The following is a 21,798-nucleotide window of genomic DNA, read 5'->3' on the forward strand; positions in this document are numbered from 1 at the left end:
TAAGTGAGAACAAATCACTCTGAGGCTGAGATGATGTGTTCCTGAGGCAGACATGCTGTGTATCTTCACCTCATTTTGCCAGAGGAAGAAGTCATCCCAGGAGGAGTGTGGGAGGAGCTGGAAAGTCAGTGGATTTCTTCCCAGACCTAAACAGAGCCCACACGGAGCTCATTCAGCAGAGTTGCTCAGCCCTGGCCCTGAGATACCCAGGACTTAGAGCAGATTTAGTATTGCATAGTGCAGCAGTTCTCAAACTGTGGGTCTTAGCCCCTTTGGGGAATCAAGCAACCCTTTCACAGGAGCAGCATATCAGATATCCTACATATCAGATATTTACAGTATGACTCATAACAGTCATGAAAATAATGTTACGGTTGGGGATCATCATACCTGAGCAACTGTATTAAAGCCACAGCATTAGGAAGGTTGAGAACCACTGGTCTAGTGCAGTGCTCTTTGCCTTGTAGTTGAGAAGGCCAAAGGCTGGGTCCACACACAGACAGTGATCCAAAGTTCAAAAGGTTGGCTAGCCCTGGTTCCCTAGCCTTGTATTTCTCTTCCATAACCACCCTCAGTGTCACAGTCTAATAGCAACCCTGTTCTGTGACAAAACTTTTCCTAGGGGAAGTCTACTCATTCCAGACAGGAAGTTCACAACAGACCACAGTCAACTTGGTGAACCATGAGTTATACTGGGGCTTTCTTGCATTATGGGTGAGGAATTACAAAAGAGAAATGGCTCAAAGACAGCTAGCTGCATCACCAAGGCCTTTCCAACATGGGTGACAGCTCACACAGCTGGGAACTTGGAGTACACTGCACAGCCTGCAGGCAGCTCTAAAGGTTGGAAAATGTCCCCTGCCGGGGCCCTCAGTTGGTGTAATCTTTTCTAGGCAGCTGGGTGGCTTCAGAGTCTTCTTTGTTGCTTGGCTTCTCTGAGAGGGACTCAACTTTTATTGTTTCCTAGACCAGGCAGGGACCCAGTGATTCTGTTCAGTTTCAGGGACTTCCTGATGTTAGTTTGAGTTGTTTACCTTTTTACTTAAGGATCTTTCTTCCCTGTAGGATGGAATGTTCCTATCTCAGAGGAAACTGAACTCAAACCCTGCTCAGTTTCTCACTGAGGCTTACTGTTCTGCCTGTTTTATTTCAACATTAAAAACAATGGATTTCAGTGAAAGCTGGAGAGGGACCTCAGGACTTAAAACTGAGAGAAGCAGAAGCCAGTTTAGTAGGGACAAAGGAAGTAGGGGCCCTTCATCCAGACACTTTGATTCTTCTACCCTATGTTTCAGTTTCCTCAATAACATTTTGTAGAAAGGCAAACAGCTTCCTGGATGGTAACAATCTCGCAGGTTTGGCCTCTTTGTCCTGGAAAATTTTACTTGCCTTGAAGTCACTGCCCACTCATGGTTACTGAAGCCCTTTCCAGACTCTCTTGGCACCCTGCCTTGGAAATCCTTGCAACATTTCTCATTTAGTAGTTCACCTAACTACATATGACTGTCTCCTCCTTTGTCTGAAGCCAGTGAAGAGCTGGCCAGGTCTTTGGCTCTTTCTTCCCCAGAGCATCTGTTACATTGTTGGCACATTAACTTGGTGCTCAAAGACTTTGGTCTATGTGGGTAAGTATGAATAGATGAGATTCTGCTCTGACACAAAGGTTACATTTTACCATCCATCAGAGTTACCTAGATAACGTCAGCCTGTCAGGTACCCCCACACCCTAGTTACTGATTCCGTCACTGGTCTGAACTCTGCATGTATCTATGAGTGCCCAAATTGTGCTTGTCAAAGAAACAGACATTGAAAACTATAGCTTTATAATCAACTAGCATAGTGTTAAGTAGCCAGAGCTAGCCTGTTGCCACTAAACAATTCTCTCAGAATCATTTGGACCCCAGTGGACACCCAGAAGGAAACTGAATCACTATTTGAGGACAAGCAGTCTCTCAGAATCTAGCTTCCCTGTGATAGATTATTCTCCACAAGTGTACCCCGGCTACTGAAAAAAGAGTCAGTTTTCCAACTCTGGACTTGTTTTGGCTTATAAAGGAAACTTCAAATTTTGGTATTGCCAGAATGGAGACTTGGTTGATATGTGATTCTTTCCTTCTTTCTTCCATCTGCTAGAAAAAGCTAAACTTAATGTCACCTGACTTCTCGTAGATCTCTTCCTGTTACTTCCCATAACTATGGCCAGGTGGAGGAAGATGATCTGAGAAAAAACCCAAACCAAGCAACCAAACCAAACATTAAGAGAGCATACATTGGAGAACAATTCAACACTGTCTCTCAATATTAAAAATTTAGATAACTCCTTTTTTCTTAGCCACTGTGAGGGACTTTGAATAAAGATGCTTATAGAGGAAGGTCAGAAGCCATGTCTGAGCATGCTTGTTGCAGCCTTATCAAGGGTAGACATGAGAAGTTTCCAAGACAAGGCTTAATTGAAACAAAGCAAGGTGCAGGAACAGTGTCAGCACAAAAGGCACAGCATAGAAAGAGTCACACCTGTGTACTGTGTGCACAGCTGCCCAACTGTGCCAGGATCTGTTAACATCCTTTGTTGGTAATTCGGGAAGCTGTCGAAGGGGCCTGGGCTCAGAGGGTAGTCTTCACTTCTCATTTTGTGTCCTTTGTGTTGTGTGCGTATATTACTTTTGTTGAGTGGAGACTAGTCAGGACACCTGTCAGATTTATAAAGCCTTGGAAATGCTGGGCATTGGAAGGAACCATTGCAATTATAATTGCATGCATTTTTCTTTCGGCGAGTTTGGACCAGAAACATCTGGACACATGCATTCGCAAGGACGCTGCACCCTCATACAGCCCCAGGGATTGACCTAACTGGGTTGAAGGTAATGAAGAAGGGACAAGCACAGCGACAGAGAGAAGCTGGAATCCCATGGGCTAGGCTTTCTGATGGAGAAGGCACAGCACCTGCGAAGCTCAGCGGACTTATGCAGCTGAACAGGGCAGTGGTGTCGTACACCGCTGGACAGAAGGCAGAGTCATTGCATACTGATAGGCAAAGGAAACATCTTCTTGTTTATACAGAGCTGACCAAAGAAGCATGTTTAGCTAATCTCAGGAGTCGGCTCTTTAGGGGAACAATCTAAAGGGAGGAGAAAGCTATGCTGGATGTACACTGACGCAACATTGGCCTTCATACCAAAGGACGTCTTCTTCATCCCTCCAAGCCTCACCCAGAGAAGGCTTTGCTGCTCCCATGGTGCTGAGGCACAGGGGTCTTCAACATGGCCTCACTTGTGTGAACAGCACACTTGCACTCAGAACTTCACCTGCTCTCTACACAAGCAGATCTGCAGCTCACCCTAATGGACTAGGATTTCTATCAACTAGATATTTATGTCATTGTCTGCTTAAGGTCCTTGTATTTATTTGAGCAGTTTGACCATCTCCTACTTACCTGTAATTTGCCACAAAAAGAAAAATCCTCTTAAAAATATTTTTTTTCAGTACCCCATACCCAACAGGAACAGTTGGTTTTGCCTCCATCTAACCAAGCAGTTGAGAAAGCAAGTTTGAGGCTGGCGTTTTGGGACTTAAGTTTAGCAGGTCCATAATGAATTCAGTGTCACATGATGCTCTTTTGAATCATCGCCAGACAACGCTCCTAACTGCCCTGTTCTTGCTCACCTTGTAAGGTTCGTGCAGGCCCCTTGGAAGCATCGCTATCACTGTATTCTGCTTCCTGGACTCCCCTCCAGGCAGTGCATCTCGGTCATGGGACCATGCAGGAGTCAGGACTTTCAGCATCTGATGTGGCCGCCTCCGCCAAAGGTGTGGTGCTTACTGCTGCCCTTGGACATTTGTTCTACCACCGTGATTCATTCTCTCTCTCTCTCTCTCTCTCTCTCTCTCTCTCTGGCAAGTCTCCCACTTATGCTCAATACATAGCAGCTCTACAATTCCATCCGAAGTCTTGGTTCTCATCTCTCATCCCTCCTTTCCATGAAGGATTCTCCAGGCCCAGCTTTTAGTGTTTAAAGACTCAGTAACAGGCTGGTGTGTGTGTGTGTGTATGTGTGTGTGTGTGTGTGTGTGAACTATTTCATTTGATATTTGCCTTTGAAAATCCCTTCTGAGCCATTGACGGAGGATTTGGAAATATGTTATCCCTCAAAAAAGCAATAGAAAAGATGGGTAGGATTCTTCTGAACCCAACAGGGTTAAAGCTCTATCGTGAGCCTGATAGCATTAAAAACAAAAATTAGGCATTCAAGATTTGTTTGAGGTGCTTTATATAGGAAAGTCTGCTTCCAGGGAGAATGTAATCACTTGCTCCAGATATTTGGGACACTAAATGGATTTAAGGCTCTTTTCACACCCGTGCAGCTGGAACACAGGATATTGGAAGTACGGGAGCGGTAGGGGAGAGCAGCGGAGGAGAAGGGACTATGTTCTTTTGAGGCGTTTGTCTTTGTTATCTCATTGCTTCCAATGCTTCTTTGCCCCATGCTAAAAATTGAAAGATCTTATACAGTCCCAGAATCTGAGATCTGCACTGGTTGTTCCACTTTCCCTCCAGAGAGCTTGTTTAAATGTTACCTGCATCTATGGTTGCCCTGTTCTATGCTCCTCTTCCTGTGGGAGACTAAAGACAAATGCTCCTCACAACAGTTCATAAGAAATCATTGGGATTTTCTTGGCCACCACGCTCTGTTCCTGCTGAGGAGGCCCGGGGGCTACCACTGTCCAGTGCCTCTGCCCTGGCGCTGGGAGATCCCTTGCAAGGAAGGATGCTAGATGGTCCAGACACTGGATATGGGTTCCTATATCCAGCCAGACCCCAAGGAACACAAAGTGGAGCCAGAGGAATCCTAAGAGGCACCGAGTGAAACAGACATGAAAATAGGTACAGAGATCCTGAGACCTGCAGAGAGAACAGCAATCCACATGTAGGGCCACAAGATGCTCTAGAAGGACAGTGATCTGGGAAGAGATTAAAAATGGTGTGGACTATGGACATCTCACCTGATGCCAGGAGGATTCTATTGGGCTCAGCCACATTCAGGCACCACAAACCCGATTTCCAAACCATGTACCATTTTCCCCACTTGCAATGTGTTGGGTCCAGCAGTGTCCTGTAAGGACAACCATTACATCACAGCAGGAGAGATGGCACAGAGCAGCCGCCAACGTTAAAGACACTTCCACTCGGGGTAATTATACTTTGCCTGGTGGTATGACCGAAAATTGATCCACCGAAGATCATGGACTCTGATTTGCAACCAAATGGCCCTACCACGAGTGTGGCCACCATAAGAAGAATAGACATAGAGCCATGTGCTGCTAGCTTGGTGGCCAGTGGCCCAATGTGGGGATCTCAACTGAAGTTTGTTACAGTTCAATAGCATTGAAACTAAATGTTTTAAGACTTTGGGTCAAATATCTAATGCAGTTCTTTTGGAAGCTCCCTGAGATATGCACATAGCCCTCTGCTTGGCTTCTTTAGTGTGTGCAAGTCAATGGTTTTCAGTGTATTCCTTAGAAGTCCCCATCACAGCCAGGTATAGAATAGTGCCATCTCTTTAAACAATTAATATATTGTATTCATAGCTATTATATCACCAAGCCAGAAACATGTACCACCTTCTATGTGGTTAGTTCTTTCTTCCGGGCATGCATATGGAAGGAAATGTCATCTGGTCTTGATGACTGACTAAGCATCGTTTTCTCAAGGGACACCCGTATAGAGTAGATATTAATACTTCATGATTTTCCATGAATTTCTATTCTACACTATGGTGTGTCTAATTTTCAATGAATACATTAGGTTGTATCCATTCAGAGCCTCTTTGGATATTCTGAGTAAAGTTGCTATCAGAAATTTTAAAGTAGTTAATTGAGTTATCCTATCAATAAAGAAATCTGCTCTACACCCAGATGTCCAAACATCTAGGGACAAGGGAAAGCACAAAAGAAGATTTATAAACTAGTTAGTTTTTTTAAAAAAAAGTTTTTGTTTATACATACATATGTATGTATTTGGCCTACATGTATGTCTGTGTACCACCCACATACCTGGAACCCATGGAAGAGGATGCCACATCCTCTGGGACTGGTGTTACAGACAGTTGTGAGCCACCATGTGAATGCTGGGAATAGAACCCTGTCCTCTGAAAGAAGAACCAGTGTGGTCTTTGTGCCAACTCTCCAGGCCCATATCTCTGTGTGCATGGTATGCGTTTGAATGTATCTGCACATGTGCATATGCCTAACCTAAGGGATGATCACAAGTAGGGATTTAGAGCTACCAAGGGTAATTGGCAGAGTTACGAAGTCTACATGTCTCTTTACTGTGTTTGTTTAAGCCTGCAGGGCATAGTAGACATTCTAGGGTGGCATCTGTTGAAGACGGGCATCCCTGCAAGCTTCTAAGGAGTTGATCTCTTTGACTTTTCTCATGATCCTCAGAAAACACATCGAATACAGAGAAGGGCAAGTGTTGCAAGGTGGGCCTGGAAGGTCTACATTTCCTGACTGAATGCCATCTAGATGATAGTTCCAAATTATCAGGGCAATGGTTTTGCTTTTTAAAATAATGATTTAAAAAAAGAGTACCACTCTTTTCTTTTTTCTTTTTTCTCTTCTTTCCTTTCCTTTCCTTTCCTTTCCTTTCCTTTCCTTTCCTTTCCTTTCCTTTCCTTTCCTTTCCTTTCCTTTCCTTTCCTTTCCTCTTTCTTTCTTTCTTTCTTTCTTTCTTTCTTTCTTTCTTTCTTTCTTTCTTTGTTTCTTTCTTTTTTTGTACAGAATTCTGACACAGAATTCTGGCGTCCTTCTTACCTTACAGACTGCTGAGGTGGCGTAGGCACCGTATATTGCTCATCTGAATGTGTTCTCCAACACAACTGTCTGCGAGCTGCTGTTTGAATACAGGCCAGCCATCCTATGCTCTTTGCATCCCTTCCTCTGAGAAGGGAAGTTGTGGGCCTCCCTTGGTTAGTAATTATGTGTGGCTGCACTGCACATAGAATGAGCAATGGGGGACGATGTCAGAGAAGCAATGAGCACAATGTTCACAGAGACAGTGGACAGCATAAGGCCCATCAGTGACATCATGACTGCACTGATTGGTGGTTTTAAAGCCAGGCGCTCTTTGTACCACCTTCACTGGGACATTGTCTTTGAAGTGGCTTTCTCCGAAGAATCACCCCAGCCCAAACACTTTGACTTGCAAGACAAATGTCTGGAACTGTGCAATGCAAATGCTGTGAGAATAAGTTTCAAACGTAAATTGTGTTGCACCATTTTTACTTTTCTGAGTGTTTTGTGTGTGGGGTGGCAGGGTGGGAGAGGGAGGCAATTAGGTAGGAAGTATAAAAATGTCATAAGAAAGGATATAACTCTATAGAGAATTCTAAGGAGAACTCTATCAGAGATTGAGATAACACCCAGAGGCCTATTTTAGAGTTCTGGATCTTTTCTGATTTATAGATCAGCTCCATTTGGGCAGCCATCATCACATCCTCGGGCTCAAGTGTGTCTCAGAGCCAGTTTCCTGACTTTTTTTTTTTTTTTTTTTGCTCAGACCTCCATCTGTGCCTGTTCTCTGCATCCCCGATGCTCTGCATCCACATCCTGATGCTCTTCTCAAGCTTGAGTCATCCTGGCCTCCCGCCTCCCCACATCCTCTTAGGGAGTCACCCCCTAGCTGCTTCCTGTCAGAGGGCTGCTCATTCTGCCTTCCATTCAGAGCTTCTGCTCTAATCCATGCCTTCCTCAAGTCTCCAAGGCTCACACTAGCTAGTGTCCCCTAACTACACAGCCTGGATCAACACATGGTGGTCCTTCCACGTCATCTCTCATGGTCTTAATCCCCTCCCTTCCAGTTACTTCCATGTGAGGCCCTCCCACAGCTCCAGCCTTGCAAAGAGACACTCTGATTCCTTTGATGAGCAAACAGTGAGTCACCAACCAAGACCTGGCAAAATGTCACCTTCTTCCTGGCAGGATCCCTTAGTCCATGATCCCGACTTGGCCACTTTGTACTCTGTTTTCCGAAAAGTGGTCCACCAAGCCTCTACTGTTCAGAATAATGATCTGCTTTCATTTCTTTATCATCTCCAAGACTTAGATCTCATCAAAAAGAAGAATAATATCCAATGTGTACATTTCTAGTAATCGGCTGCCTGGTGTTTGACCAGATTCCCAGGTGTTTGTTGAATGAATGAAGGAAGGAATTTACTTTATGACCTCAAATAAAGTAATCAAGTCCTCTAACTGAGGCACAGACCTTCAGTCAGCAAACATCCCGGAATAGATGTTTTTGTTATTAGCCAGTACCATAGTGGCTTCTGTTTTCCCTCTGTACTCCTCCATGTTTGTTAGTGGGATCCCCCCCCCGCCCCGCCCGCACTCCCTTCTCCATTTATGAGAATATATCATGTACTTTTTACCGTATCATTTTCAGTAGGCAGCAGAGCTTTGATTATCACCACCACACAAATACCCTGGCCCCCATTGCTTTTCCCCTTCTAAGTGATGACAGAGAATTTTGCTATTTAAGTCATGGAGCCTCACAGTCCCCAGCCCTACCAATGGGCTTTATCTGAGCTGACTGCTGGCTCTTCCAGGATGACCCTGCAAGGGGGCCTTCAGAGTAACCCATGATTCTAGCCCTGCAGAATCTGCAGCGGAAAACTGTAGTGGCCACACCCTTGAGCACGGATGGGAGCTCTAGGTAGCTAATCTGAAATTTTACTCCTCCAGCCAGGAGGCACAGAAGCACAGGGAGAAAGCAAGCCACACCTGTTGTTAAGATCAAGTAAAACAGATTCGTAGTAACATGGGTGTGGAGTTTTCTATGTAAGGAAGTTTACAATCGAGATTCTTCTCGGGTACAAAAATAGCAAACAGAGATGTTCCATGTGTAACTAGCTGAAGACCAAGGCCAAGAAGTATTTATTAGTGATATAGGATATGGTCCCACTGTTGCGGGAAATGAAACATTCTTTGCTTTCCTCTAGCACTGTGGCTCTCAATCTTCCTAACGCTGGGACCCTTTAATATGGTTCCTCATGTTGTGGTGACCCCACCCCCCAGCCATAACACTGTTTTCATTGCTACTTCATAGCTGTAACGTTGACTGATGTTACGAATCATTAGGTAAATATCTGTTTTCCAGATGGTCGTAGGTGATCTCGGTGAGAGGGTTTTTGACCCCTGAGGTGGAGAACCACTGCTCTAGCACATTATGTACATGTTCATTTTGTGTGCTAATATTTATATTCTAATAATTGCATTTCACTCTTATTTGGGGGCCGTGCTAGCATGACTTTATTTATTTCCTTTATTTATTTATTTATTTATTTATTTATTTATTTATTGTTTTTTAACATTAGAAGATCTGAAAGAGAATTCTCTATTGTAACAGATCCCCGAGAATCACTTAGGAAAGAATTGTGGGGGTACAGTGTTAGCAGCCATAAGAATTGAACTCAGTATTTTGAAGTTCAGGTTTGGTCATGTGACTGGCTGATCCTGTGCTTACCAGATTAAGAGCTGTTCACCAAGACTGAGTCTATAGTTGGTCGGTCCCGTACCTAACCATCAATAAAGCCCCACCCCTTCCTCTCTACTGTGATTTTTTTCACAGTCCCTCAACATTTACCATCCAAACTGCACTGTGTCCGGAGCTCACGGAATTGACCGATGAGGTCAGGGTAACAGAATTAAACTCTCAAGTGGTGTGAGAGCCAGGAGGGAATGCTGGAGTCCTGAAAGTGACTGTGGAACAGCCGAAAGTTGGGAAGGAACTCACTAAAGAGTGAAAGCAACCTCGTGTGGTACTAAAGTCAGACCCACAGGCTAGAGCTGTTGCTCTGGCAAACATTGGTCTGTCTTCACAAGGAATGGGTGGCTCCTGTTACCAGCCAATGGGCAGCAAGACTCGTTTCAGTCCTTAAAGAAGAAAAGAACAGGGAGGGAGCAAAATGCCTCCTGAGCCTAAGGAAGCTATGACACAACTACTCATGGCCCCAGGTTAGACCTTGGACACAGTAATATCTTGAGCCGGTTGTTCTTAAGCCCTGAAGATGGCAGCAAAAGAAAATCAATACAGACTGGGTTCTTGGGCTTCAGTCAGTCTACCCTGATTTTATTTTGAAGCCTCTAGCCAGGTAGAGCTTTATATACCTTTATTTGTATGACATCATCAGGGTCTACAGAGCTATAGATCTAGGTCTATAATCTGCCATATTAAATGTACAAACAAAAGCCTAAATGGTGCTTCAATGGAGATAGCCATGATCCTTTCCCCAGTCATCTATATGTTTTAACCTAAAGTTATGGAGACAGTCTTGAAGGGAGACATCCCCAACCTTGCTAAAATGTAAGTACAAAAATTTTTTTTTAAAAAGGCACAAACGGGATGGATATTGATGATGTTGTGTCTATTGTGACATCATCCATAGACTCCTAGTGTCTTTGCTTTGCTTCCCTAGAGTGATCACAACATAAATTACTTGTCTTGTTTGAATTCCTTGTTCACCAAAGTTGAGCAGATTGTGGCCGTTTTCAACGCTTCTACCAGACAAAAAGCTTGGGACCATTTCTCGAAAGCCCAGCGCAAGAACATAGACATTTGGCGAAAGCACTCTGAGGTTGGTGATTTTACTGTTCCTTTCTAACCACCGTCACACAAGCTGGATTGGCAGAGAATAGTGTGGCTGTAGCCGTTAATGGTGTTGTCACAGTGGCCGGTCCTTCCACCGTCGTCCCGTGTCATTGTCCCCTCCACATCCAGCTCCACTTCATTTCTTGTCCAGAGAAGCAGCTGGCTTCACACTTAGAATATCCTCTTCCTTCCTCTCCAAAGGAGGAAAGAATCTTTCTCACTCATAGTAAAGAGTTCGCTCAAAAAACAAACTAAGATGCTCTATCTACAATGAGACTGAAAAAAATATGCCAATTTACAAAACTAACCGCTGAGTACTGAGTTTTTTTTTCTTCCATGATTTATGTGGTGCTGACAGTTGTCTCTTTGGGCTTGAAATGGCAAGTGTGCCGTCCTTTCCATTTCTTCTTGTCACTAGCCACGCCTACTCCACTGGGCTAGCCAAGAGGTCCTGTCACATGTCTCCCCAGAGCAAATCTCCTGGTGGGGACAAATGTCCATGCTAGCTGATTTCACAGCCTCAATGCATGTGTGAGTATCTACCACCAAGGACAGAGGCCGCAACTTGACTTTGCTTGCCACCTCGACAGACCACACCGTGTCATTAGCCATTGGTCACCCAGCTGTTATTTTTTGACTCCACCTGTAGTGTTCGCTTTGAACCTGTAATGTAAAAGTAAGTATCCTGTCTTCCTTTGCTTCTTCTCTTCTTTATTTTTTTTTTAAGATAAGAATGTTGCTCACATGGATGCTTCTCCAATTCTAGCATGTTAATATTTAAAGTTCTTTAAAAGACACCCCCCTCTTTCAAAAATCACAAAGTTATAGAAGGTAAGGTTTATTTATGTAATGGTTTTGGCTCACCCTTGTAAATTTAGTGTTTTTATGAAGAGTTTGAGGAACCACAAAGTCCTAGGACATCAATCATCTGGGTAGCATTTTAAGTGACCATTAACTGATGCTAAATTGCTATTGAATGCCGATGGTACTACATGTAATATCCACATGAATACTAAATAGATTCTTTATTGCCACTGTCATGATGGCCAATGCTGAGTGATGGGGTCCTGAAAACACTAATGCGGTTGTTGCTAAGGGCATTTTTTTAAAGTTGTGCTCGCCAGTGCCAAGGAAGTTGTCTGGCGACATATACAGCTCTTCTTCCACTTTTGAGGTCTGTAAGGAGGAGGTAGGATTTCTCTTCAATTTCTCAAGGGCTCCCTAACAAAGCTGATGTTCTCCCTGACCCTGAAATAAGACCCGAGCCGAAGTTGATTGTCAAGAGTGGGGACTAAGGAGAGGCCTCTGCTTCCTTAATGAAAACTCAAGTTGAAGTTCACAAACTATAAGTCAACGATGATGATTCAGAGTTTAGAATGGCAAACCTTTGGATTCTTTTTAAATTCATATAAAATAAAATGCAATGAAGGGAAAATTTAACAGACATTTAGCAAGCCACAGGATGCTGAAAACACTTGATAGAAAGGCCACTGTCCACAGGTGTCTGTGGCTGTCAATAGACATCAGACACTTGACTTTGCCTTGCCTCCTGCCCGATCCCACTCCATTTCCCAGCTTTCCCTATCCCAAGTCTGGTGCTGTTTAGAGCAGGACATGGTAGGCTCCCTGCCTGGGTCTGAGGAATCCTCCTTGCTTTTTTGGTCCTGGGAGGATAGGATGGAGACTCCAGAGGGATCGAGCTTCCCTCCTGCCATCCCACCTTATCTTTTGGAAAACATTAGAAAACAGAATTCTAAATTGCCTTTTTTTTTTCTCCTACATGTTGCTTAATTGATTAAATACCAGTTTTAATTTCACGTTGTGGATGGTTTCTCAGTTGCATCTAAGCTTGCTAATTGGCTTGATTTTTCTACATTCCCATGTACAGCATCTGTTAATTATCTGCAACACCTCTCCAGATTTATTAGAGTGTGCTAGTGATTTACCGATGAACCTCGGGCACCCTGTGGAAACACCTCAGATTCCCCTCCCTCCAATACTTTCCCCTGCCACCTTCCCCACAAAACAACTGTCATATGACAGTTTGTCCTTAATTGCAGAACCAACCAACCACCCTTTCAGCCCTGTTTATTCTTTCCACCTGGTTTTTCCTTGTTTGGATGTTTTCCAGCCACCTCTTTGGGAATTGGGCTCTTTATCAAGAGAAAAATTAGCTGTACAACCCCCAGAAAATTCCCCGCTAATCACACATGATATCCACCTCCAAAGCCTGGTAGCCTTATTTGAGACATAAGCAGCCCCACATCCTTTCTTCTAGGTGTCGTGGTCACAAAGGGAGGTGTTGTTTCTTGACCCGGGGCTGTCCTATGGCTGTCTGCCCTCTTGTTTCCCTGTACTCCACAAGGCCAATTTCCCTGGGTGCAGAGATGTCCATTGGAATCTTGGTAACAATGAGGATGTTCTTCCCATCCTGCCATGGTTTAAGTCTGTGAGCTAAGGAAAGGTGTCCCAAGCCAGGGCCACAAGGGCACATCTGCTGAATGGGCAGTAACCATGCCCTAATGAACTGGTGGAATCGTGTGACTTTTATCATAAGCATTGGGTTTTTAGTTAGAGGCCTTAAAAGAAAAGAAAAGAAAAGAAAAAAGAAAACAAAAAAGAACCGTTGAGGCCTTTCTCTGTTCTAGGTCTTTTTGAGAACGGCACATGCTAGAGAACAGAATGTCTAAGGCTTCACATTTCAATAATATATAGCCGGGCATAAAACAATGATAGAGCCAATTGTAAATGTAAACAATGGCAATGTTGTGCTTCCAGGAACATTAGTAAGGATTTTATGTAGTATTCTGTTCCTCTCCAATGGATTTTCTGATGGACTATTGCAACCAAACATTCTTGTCTTAATATTATCCCCCTTTATGGACAAGTAGACAGAAACTCAGTGAAATTTCCTGACTTGATTATAGCCACTGCTCTAGTCACTGGACATGGCAGGCCCTCAGATCTGTGGTCATAAACATCATGTGTAAACCATCCCTCCTGCAGTACTACAGCCCTGTGAGAATGGGCTATGAAAGAGAAGGTCTCTCTATAATTATTGATTGAACATCTTTTGAAGTTTATTCACGGATATATGCATGGCCTGAGGGTTTAGATAAACCATATACAGGCTCATGCATAGCAGCTCAACATAGTATCTAGCATGAAAGCAAGAAACTTTCACATGCAGGGCCTGAGAAATGGCTCAGTCTGTAAGCAAATATGAGGCTATAAGTGCAGATCCCTAGTATACATAATAAATAATAATAAATAAAAAATTTAAAAATTGCCATGCACTTGTGATCCAGACCTGGAGAAGTGAATACAGGTTTCTAGGACTTTATGGCTATAGTAAACAGTAGTAAACAGTGAGCTCCAAGTTCAGTGAGAGACCCTGGTTCACAAATTTAAGGTGGAGAATAGAGGAAGACACAATCTCAGTCTCTGGACACACACACACACACTCACACACATGCATGCCACACATATACACATATATACCCTCAAGTCTTACATGTGTTCATTCATCTCATTCCCCAAAACATTAGTAGCACAATGTTCCAGTAAGCAATTTGAGCAAATAGGTCTATAGTAGTGTTCTCAAGTCACAATAGGACCAATGCTGAAATTGGCCTCCTTCAAACACCACCTCTCACATAGTTACTAGCAGTTGATGTCCCTTCTATGTGTCCACTGTGACAGCTATTTCTCCATAACCTCTCTGCAGCCCTGCCAGAGGCAGATGTTGTTATCCCCTTTTTATAAATCAGGAAACTGAGACTACAGTGAGATTAACTAACTTACCGAAGAACATTTACAGTCCTCGGTGAGCAAGGATTTCTCCCAAGACCCATCCCCCTCACAACAGTGTTCTAGTTCTTGGGAGGTGGTCTTGGGTGGAAGCTCTGGACTCTACATGTTGACATGTGAGTCACAACCAACCAGAGACCGTGGGGAGACGGCACGACGACGAGGAACAGGGGTGTTTCTGATGTCCGCGTGTCCTGTGCTTTCAGGAGCTCCGGAACGCTCAAAGTGAGCAGCTCATGGGCATCCGCCGTGAGGAGGAGATGGAAATGTCCGATGATGAGAACTGTGACAGCCCGACTAAAAAAATGAGAGTCGATGAATCAGGTAATGCTAGGGACTGCCCAGTCCCCAGGAGGTATCATCACCAGCACCGAATCTTAAACGGGGAATAAGTGCAGGGAAAATGGCCACATAATTCACTTTTATTTGAGTTACACTAAACTTTCATCTTTTGAGTGACTACATTTTATTAATAGAACGTTAAACTCCTTCTTGGGAACACAGTGATTTAAATTGCTCCAGTTGTTTCTCCATATGCAGATCCGAGGCCATTATGCAGGGATATTTGCCTGTTCCCATAAAAGCCCCTTCCAGAGTGTGACAGCCATGGCTGATGCTGAATTACAGATGGAATTTGGTTTCGGTCCATGTACCTCCTCCTCAGGAGTTGTTTAATCCACAAAGAAGCTTTTTAACCTTCCAGCATGCTGGGAAGTTAAATATTTTCCCCCAGTAAAGTTCACCTAACCTCTCATCAAGATGGGGGCCGTACTTGGTACCCAGTGAGGGACATCTACTCCTTGACATAAGGAGGCCTGCCTTGTGGGCTTTGTCTCCTAGATTCACATGCAAGTTCTCTCTTAGTGTTTATTGTCTCAGTCATACTGGAAGCACCAAGGAAAGATAGCTTGTGTGACGGAAGGGATATTGTCGAATGGACTCAGGAAGACCCACTGTCACCACCACTGCTACTTTATGCATGACTAAACACAAAGTGTGACCACTCACCAGCCCAATGTGATGAGTTTTTCCCTAGAGACAGCGCAGGGTAAGGAATGTCAGCGGTTCTGGGCAATAGTAAGTGATTTTTTCAGTAGTAGTTCATGAGCCTGGAGCACATGGGACCTGAACCTCAGACAAAATCAGTTGTATGTCAGAACAGCAAATGGGCAATAATGGTTATCTGTGGAATGTTAAATGTCCCCCAAAGCAGTGGTGACAGACATCAGTCTCTCTCCTGACAATATCAGGACCCACTGAGATAGAGACTTGTAGGACAGGGAGATGAGACCCGGCAGTCTGTTATCAGACCCCTTTGGGGACAGCCCACTTGACACTTTCTGACACTGGAGAGCCATTGCCCTAAAACTCCTGACTTTCCCTCTAAATTCCATCCTTGAAGTTGTTTAGAAGCTTAGCATAGAATCAGACATTGTACTTCCAATGCTGTATCCATTGTCAGAACACATGCCCAGCATTTATGCCTCTCCCTAGATGGAGGCTAGGTTTCTGTCCTCACTGAAGAGAATTCTGTCCTTACTGGCACTTCTGTAAGACTTCATATATGAAAAGAAGGGATATTTGTGTGATTTTTCTGAGGTTCCATGTGATCTTGATATAAAATGTTTCTCTTTAAAATAGTTGTATCCTTTTTGAAGGTGAAAGTTGGGTTCTTAATATCCTTATATTAGGTGTACAAGAATTGAGTCAACCTGAAATTTGAATTGAACCTGGGCCTCTTTTTTTTTTTTTTTCTGTGTATGTAAAATTTCTTTTTAGATGACCTGTCAGTTTTCCTAGAGAGAAATGCCTATAACATCACAGTTTGTTTGGGATAAGCTAGCATAAGAATGAGTAAACAGTAGGCTCACTGAAGAAATCCGGCAAGCCACAGCAACAACCATACATCCACAGGATGGATGTCCTGTGGCCATGAAGGTGGCAAGGACCTGTGCCCTCCTAGGGGACCAGCAGTTCTCCCCAGAGGTCTGCAGGAGAGCAATTCCCAGACCTCTCTTTGTTCACTCACCAGGCATCCAATAAGAGCATGAAGTATAACCTATGCTTTAAGGACTTTTCCCCAGGCATGTTGCTTGGTCAGCAGAATTAATGAGCAAATGCAGCACATGTTGTCTGCCACGTACCAGGGGAAAGAGATGAAAGGACTGGAGTTCAAATGCCAAGGCCCCGGCAGTTCAAAGTCCTTTCGTGTTTCTTCAAATGAGCTGGGCCAGAGGATGTGGCGTGTGGTTTGGGCAGAGAGCATGGGACTGATTAAAGGGAAGAGAAAGCAGCTGACCATTTTTATTCCACTGGGCCCTGGAGATCCTGCCAACAAGCAGGCTGCTGTTTGCCTTTCCAGCCTTGAGTATTCAGGGGCATTGCCTGATGGGCAAGAATTCCCATCTGGTCTTTGGATTCAACCTTGCTAATGATGGCTTGGAGCATAGGAGGAGGGACAGAGACCCCATCGCCTGGAGGAAACTCCTCTTCCCATCGCTCATTTTTAGGCACAAATGTGTGGCTGCCTGTCACCCACATGGGAGTTGTTTCCCCAAAATGGAGTGCACTGATGCACTCGATGGGAACTGCCAAACACAGACATAAAAAGGAGAGTCTCCTCGACCAGCTCCGTCGCTTACCCAGCCCCTCTAAGCAGAAACGGTTTTCCCTTTGCTTCAAATATCTTAAGGAAGTAGCTGGCCCCCAAATTCTTGGAAATCCCACAGAAAAGCATCCTTCAGGGAACCCTCTGTCTGTGGTAGCAGCACACTTTGAGGCCATATTCCTCAGGGTGGTCAGGCTAGGCTCCCCATGCCAGCTGACTCCCTGCAGGCAGGGGCATTGTCCAGTGAGATGGAGCGAACTGACTTTGTGTCTAGAAATAATAAGTTATATATATATATATATATATATATATATATATATATATATATATACATACACACACACATACACACACACACACATATATATGTGTGTGTGTGTATGTGTATATATATATATATATATATATATATATATATATATATTTGTGTGATACCTCAGGTTTTGTTTTTCAATAGCCAAACTATTTTACTGTCTCTGCTTTTCTGGCTGTAAAGACCATTTTGTTCTATTTTTACTTTTTTTTTTTTCCTGTGTAAAATGATTAACAGAGTTTCTTTGGCTAGAGTGCCCTGCTCATGCTTTAACGACAGTACAGTTCTTGGCAGACCGTTCACACTCCCTCCTTGGTCAGTCTTCAGAGGGAAGGGCATCTGTCGGAGTAAAGCTAAGCTAGTGACAACAATGGAGATGATTCTGCTAATACACTGAAAACCATGGCATACTTACCGAAGTGTCCATTGTGGAAGGTCGGCCTTTTCCCTGGGAGCCTGCAAAGGTAGCTTTTGGTAGAAGTGTGAGTGTGTCCCGAGGCTTGGTTTGCCTCCTGCTGAAATCAAGCCAAATCTTCAAGGCCACACCCAGTTGCCTTTCCTTCCCCTCCTCCCTTTCCTGCCTCTGTCCTCCCCACTTCTTCACTGCGGTGGACAGTGCAGGCAGGGCAGCAATGTACAAAAGGAAGGGAGCAAGCCGGGCCTGGATGGCTTGGTGTGGATGAGCCCAGCAAGTCTTAGAATCATCAAAGTTAAAAGTCCCAGAGCAGGTTAGGTGCGTGGCACTTTTGCTCTCCTGAACAATGCCAGTATAACCTAAGTACCTGGTAGTCCTCCCTCTGCTCACTGTCCCTGCCGTTCCCCAGCACCTGGCCCTCGGCCTTTCTCCAAACAGTGCGACCTTCACGTGCATCCTTCCCTCACATCTTCCCCTTCATCTGACCTTAAGGTGCGGGATGACTTTCTTCCACAAGGAAGATAGCGCTGAAACTGTCTGCTCTGATTCGATTTAAAAGGCCTGTGTTAAGATGCATAGTCAGTGAGGATGCTTCCCTTTGCCCAGATGTTTAGAACTTTGCAAAACTCAGTGTCTCTGACTGAATAGGCATCTCTCTAGTTACCACAGTGGCACGCTGAAGGCCTCTGATGCCCCTGCCCTCCAGAGTAACGTGGAAGAAATAAAGCAGGCCTGCTAACTATACTAGGCCCCCAAAACAGGTATGTCCTAAAGCCAGGAAGCTAAGTGTAGTATCGTCCAAACTGAACATCACCGTCCACCAATATTTCCTGTGGGTTCAGCGAACATAAATTTCAGAAAATGAAAAAAAAAAATCCTTGCTTAATAGACAACCTTTAAACCATTCTACGGTTTATAACAAATGCTTTTGGATTCTAAATGAACCTCATTTAAAGTCTGGATTCTTTATATAAGTATGTGTGTGTGTATGTGTATATGTATGTATGTGTATATGTGTATATGTATGTATGTATGCATGTATGTGTGTGCATGTGTGTGTATGTAAGTGTGCACGTGCATGTGTGTATGTATGTGTACATATGTGTGAATGTGTATGTGTGAACATGTATGTGTATGTACATGTGCGTGTACATGTGTATGTGTGTGTCTGTATGTGTACATGCATGCATATGAATGTATATGTGCATGTATGTGTATGTGTGTGTGCGTGTATGTGTGTATGTATGTGTGTGTATATATGTATGCACATGCATGTGCGTATATATGTGTATGTATGTGTACATATGTGTGAATGTGTACATGTGTGTATGTACATGTGTGTGTACCTGTGTGTATGTATGTGTGTGTGTATGTACATGTGATATGAGTGTGTATGTGTGTGTGTATCTGAGAGCATGCATGTGCCACAGTGTAAGTTTATACATCAGGAGATGACCTCCGCCTCGTTTGTCTCATCATGCTGTATATTCTAGACTAGCTGCGCCCCCACCTTCCAGGCGCATCTTTTACCCTCACCTCCCACCTTGTCTTAGCATCACTAGGATTGCTGATAGGAATGGCCACTTGTAGCCCTTTCCCTCCTAACCATTTCTGTTTCATATGGGTTTTCAGGACCCAAAATCAGATTTCAGGCTTGTCCGGTAAGTATTTTTACCCACTGAGCACTTTTATCCACAAATACTTTTTGAACGATGAATTTTTCTCTGGCTTGTCAATCTTCCATAGAACTTTACAGTACCATTTTTGTTATATTATCGTCACTTTTAATTTCACTAAGAAGGTGAACAGTGATTTCCAGCGGCCAAGTGAAATTAGTGACTCGATTTTAATTGGATAGCAGTATTTGATCTGAATACTTTTATCCATAGCAAGATACTTCATGTTTAAAAATATAAAGGTTGAGGATTTTGGCTCCCCCCTTAATTTCTCTGAGTTCCAAGACTGTCTCTGGATTTCTGATACTGAATCCCCCCCTTCCCCATGGTTTCCTTCTGAATGCCCCATAGTGAGGATGCCCCACAGGAAGTCCCTAGTGAAGTCACAAGCCTGAGAAGAGCCTCAGTGTAGGCCCCACACCAGCCAGGCACAGGGTGGTGGCTGAATGCCAATCCAGAGTCTTGCAGCCGACCTAGGATGGTGTTGCAGGGAGCTTGCCTGAGGCTCTCTTTTGAGAAGAAGGCCTAGACTGTGTTCTCAGTCAGCTGACCACAGGGGTTTAGAGCCCAGCAAAAGAGCAAGAGCTGTCTGCTGTGGGAGGTGGAAGGACTCAGTTGGTAAGGACATGCCGGGGCCCATGCTCCACAAGGCAGGGGCATCATGGAGCAGAGGCCTAGAAGGACAAGGACCAGCTGTTTTCCCATATCCTGTCGGCCTGGGATACCTCCTGAGAGACTAGTGACACCTGTGTAGGAAGGACCCTTGAACCAAAGATAAGCACCTGCTTCCAGGCCTCATCTTAGCATCCTCCAGGAACCTAGGTTCAACAAGGGAATAATAGTTTTTGTTTTGTTTTGTTTTGTTTTGTTTTGTTTTTATAAACCGTGAACATCTTACCAAGGAACATCAAATAAAGGCTTATTTTAGGTCGATTTTTTTTTTTTTTTTTGGTTTCCTGATTTTATGTACAGTTACAATTCCCACCCACAATGGACAGGCTTCTTTACAAATACAAAAACCATTTCTCCTTGAAAATTGATTTACCTTTTAAATACTTGGAGACAGGTGTTATTATCTGGATCCTGTCGCTGGGGAGCCTTTTTCTAATGGAAGCCTTTCTCCTGCGCAAATGGACCCTATGTATCTGGGTTGTAAATTCCTGATCTTACTGGAAATTTATGCCCTTACTGTTACGTGGCACCTGGCGATGCCACCGTTGGCTCCTGACTTCTTTCATAATGAGCAAACTTTCTATAATAGAGTCCTTCCCTGTGAATAAAATTGCCCTGTGCTTTTGAAATTGCCTTGTGTCCAGGAGACCCAAGCATCCCCAGGACTCCCCTATTTTGCTGACCTTTCTTAAAACTCAGTGGAGCCCTTGTTAGGTCCTAACAACCACACCTGTGATCTGTGTGGAGCAAGGTAGGCGCCCCCACATGGCTCCCCATGTGTCCTTCAGCCTGGAACCCCCACATGTACTTACAAAGCACACTGGGAGCTCTGTGCCTCTCTGTGTGACTCTGGCTCCCTGCTCAATGCAGTGAGACCTTTTAAGCCTGAGGAAAGGCTTCAGCTACTGGGCAGCTGCCAGGCAAAAGAAAGGAATGGGGAGAGTTAAATGGTTGTCTGAAATGGAGAGCAAGGATGCTTGACTCCGTAGAATTCAGACAAGGTCTCAGCCTCACCCCCTGCATACAGCCCGCAGAACCCCAATGCTCCTCAACCTCCCAGAACACCATCATCTTCATTATGGCTTACTGTGATTTGGGGGTACCTCATAGTGTTAAGCAAGGCTCAGAACTGTCACATGAGAGAGACTTCATCCACTTCCTTAGCAGGCTCTGAGGACACCGAGGGAATATTTATGTAATAAGATGCAAAGTTGCTATGGAAAATACTATAGCAACCTAACACCTCCTGGAGCCAGGCAGGGGCTTGTAACAGCAGTCTAAATTTACATCTACTGGAGTGTCATTTTATCGACTCTTAGTATCTCCTTCTGACAGGATGTTAAAATATGTTTTCAGCTCCAGTTTGGGCAAAATTAACACAGAGTGTCTTTGGAGTTTAAGGGTAGTCTTCACAACTTCTGGGAAAAACTATCAGAATAACTCTGGAAGGGGTTAGATGACAGAGTCTTGGTGAGTTTGTAGATTCCCTCAAATTAGTCACAGATCTCAGCCTTTACTCTGTAAGCAGTAAGTGGGAAAGCCTGATTGTGAAATGGGAACCAGTTCTTAGCTGTGCCAGCAAGGGCTCCCTCACCTGGGATTTTAGGAGATGCTCAAAGAAGATGCTGTCAGCACGTTAGCTCACCACCCTCACCTTAA

General features: G+C 44.1%; 1 protein-coding gene across 13 annotated transcripts in view; it reads left to right on the forward strand.

The window, feature by feature from the left end:
* Positions 1 to 21,798, forward strand: part of Enox1 (ecto-NOX disulfide-thiol exchanger 1) — a 584,295-nt gene that overhangs the window by 459,681 nt on the left and 102,816 nt on the right. For all 13 annotated transcript variants that reach the window (XM_085828788.1, XM_029469169.2, XM_029469174.2 and 10 more), the window contains 2 exons: positions 10,525 to 10,631; positions 14,662 to 14,779. In XM_085828788.1, coding sequence (XP_085684914.1) covers positions 10,525 to 10,631; positions 14,662 to 14,779 — 225 coding nt within the window. The remainder of the gene's footprint in view (positions 1 to 10,524; positions 10,632 to 14,661; positions 14,780 to 21,798) is intronic.

The sequence above is a fragment of the Mus caroli genome, unplaced genomic scaffold, assembly GCF_978045245.1.
Source record: "Mus caroli unplaced genomic scaffold, Mus_caroli_1 scaffold_12, whole genome shotgun sequence".
Lineage (NCBI taxonomy): Eukaryota > Metazoa > Chordata > Mammalia > Rodentia > Muridae > Mus > Mus caroli.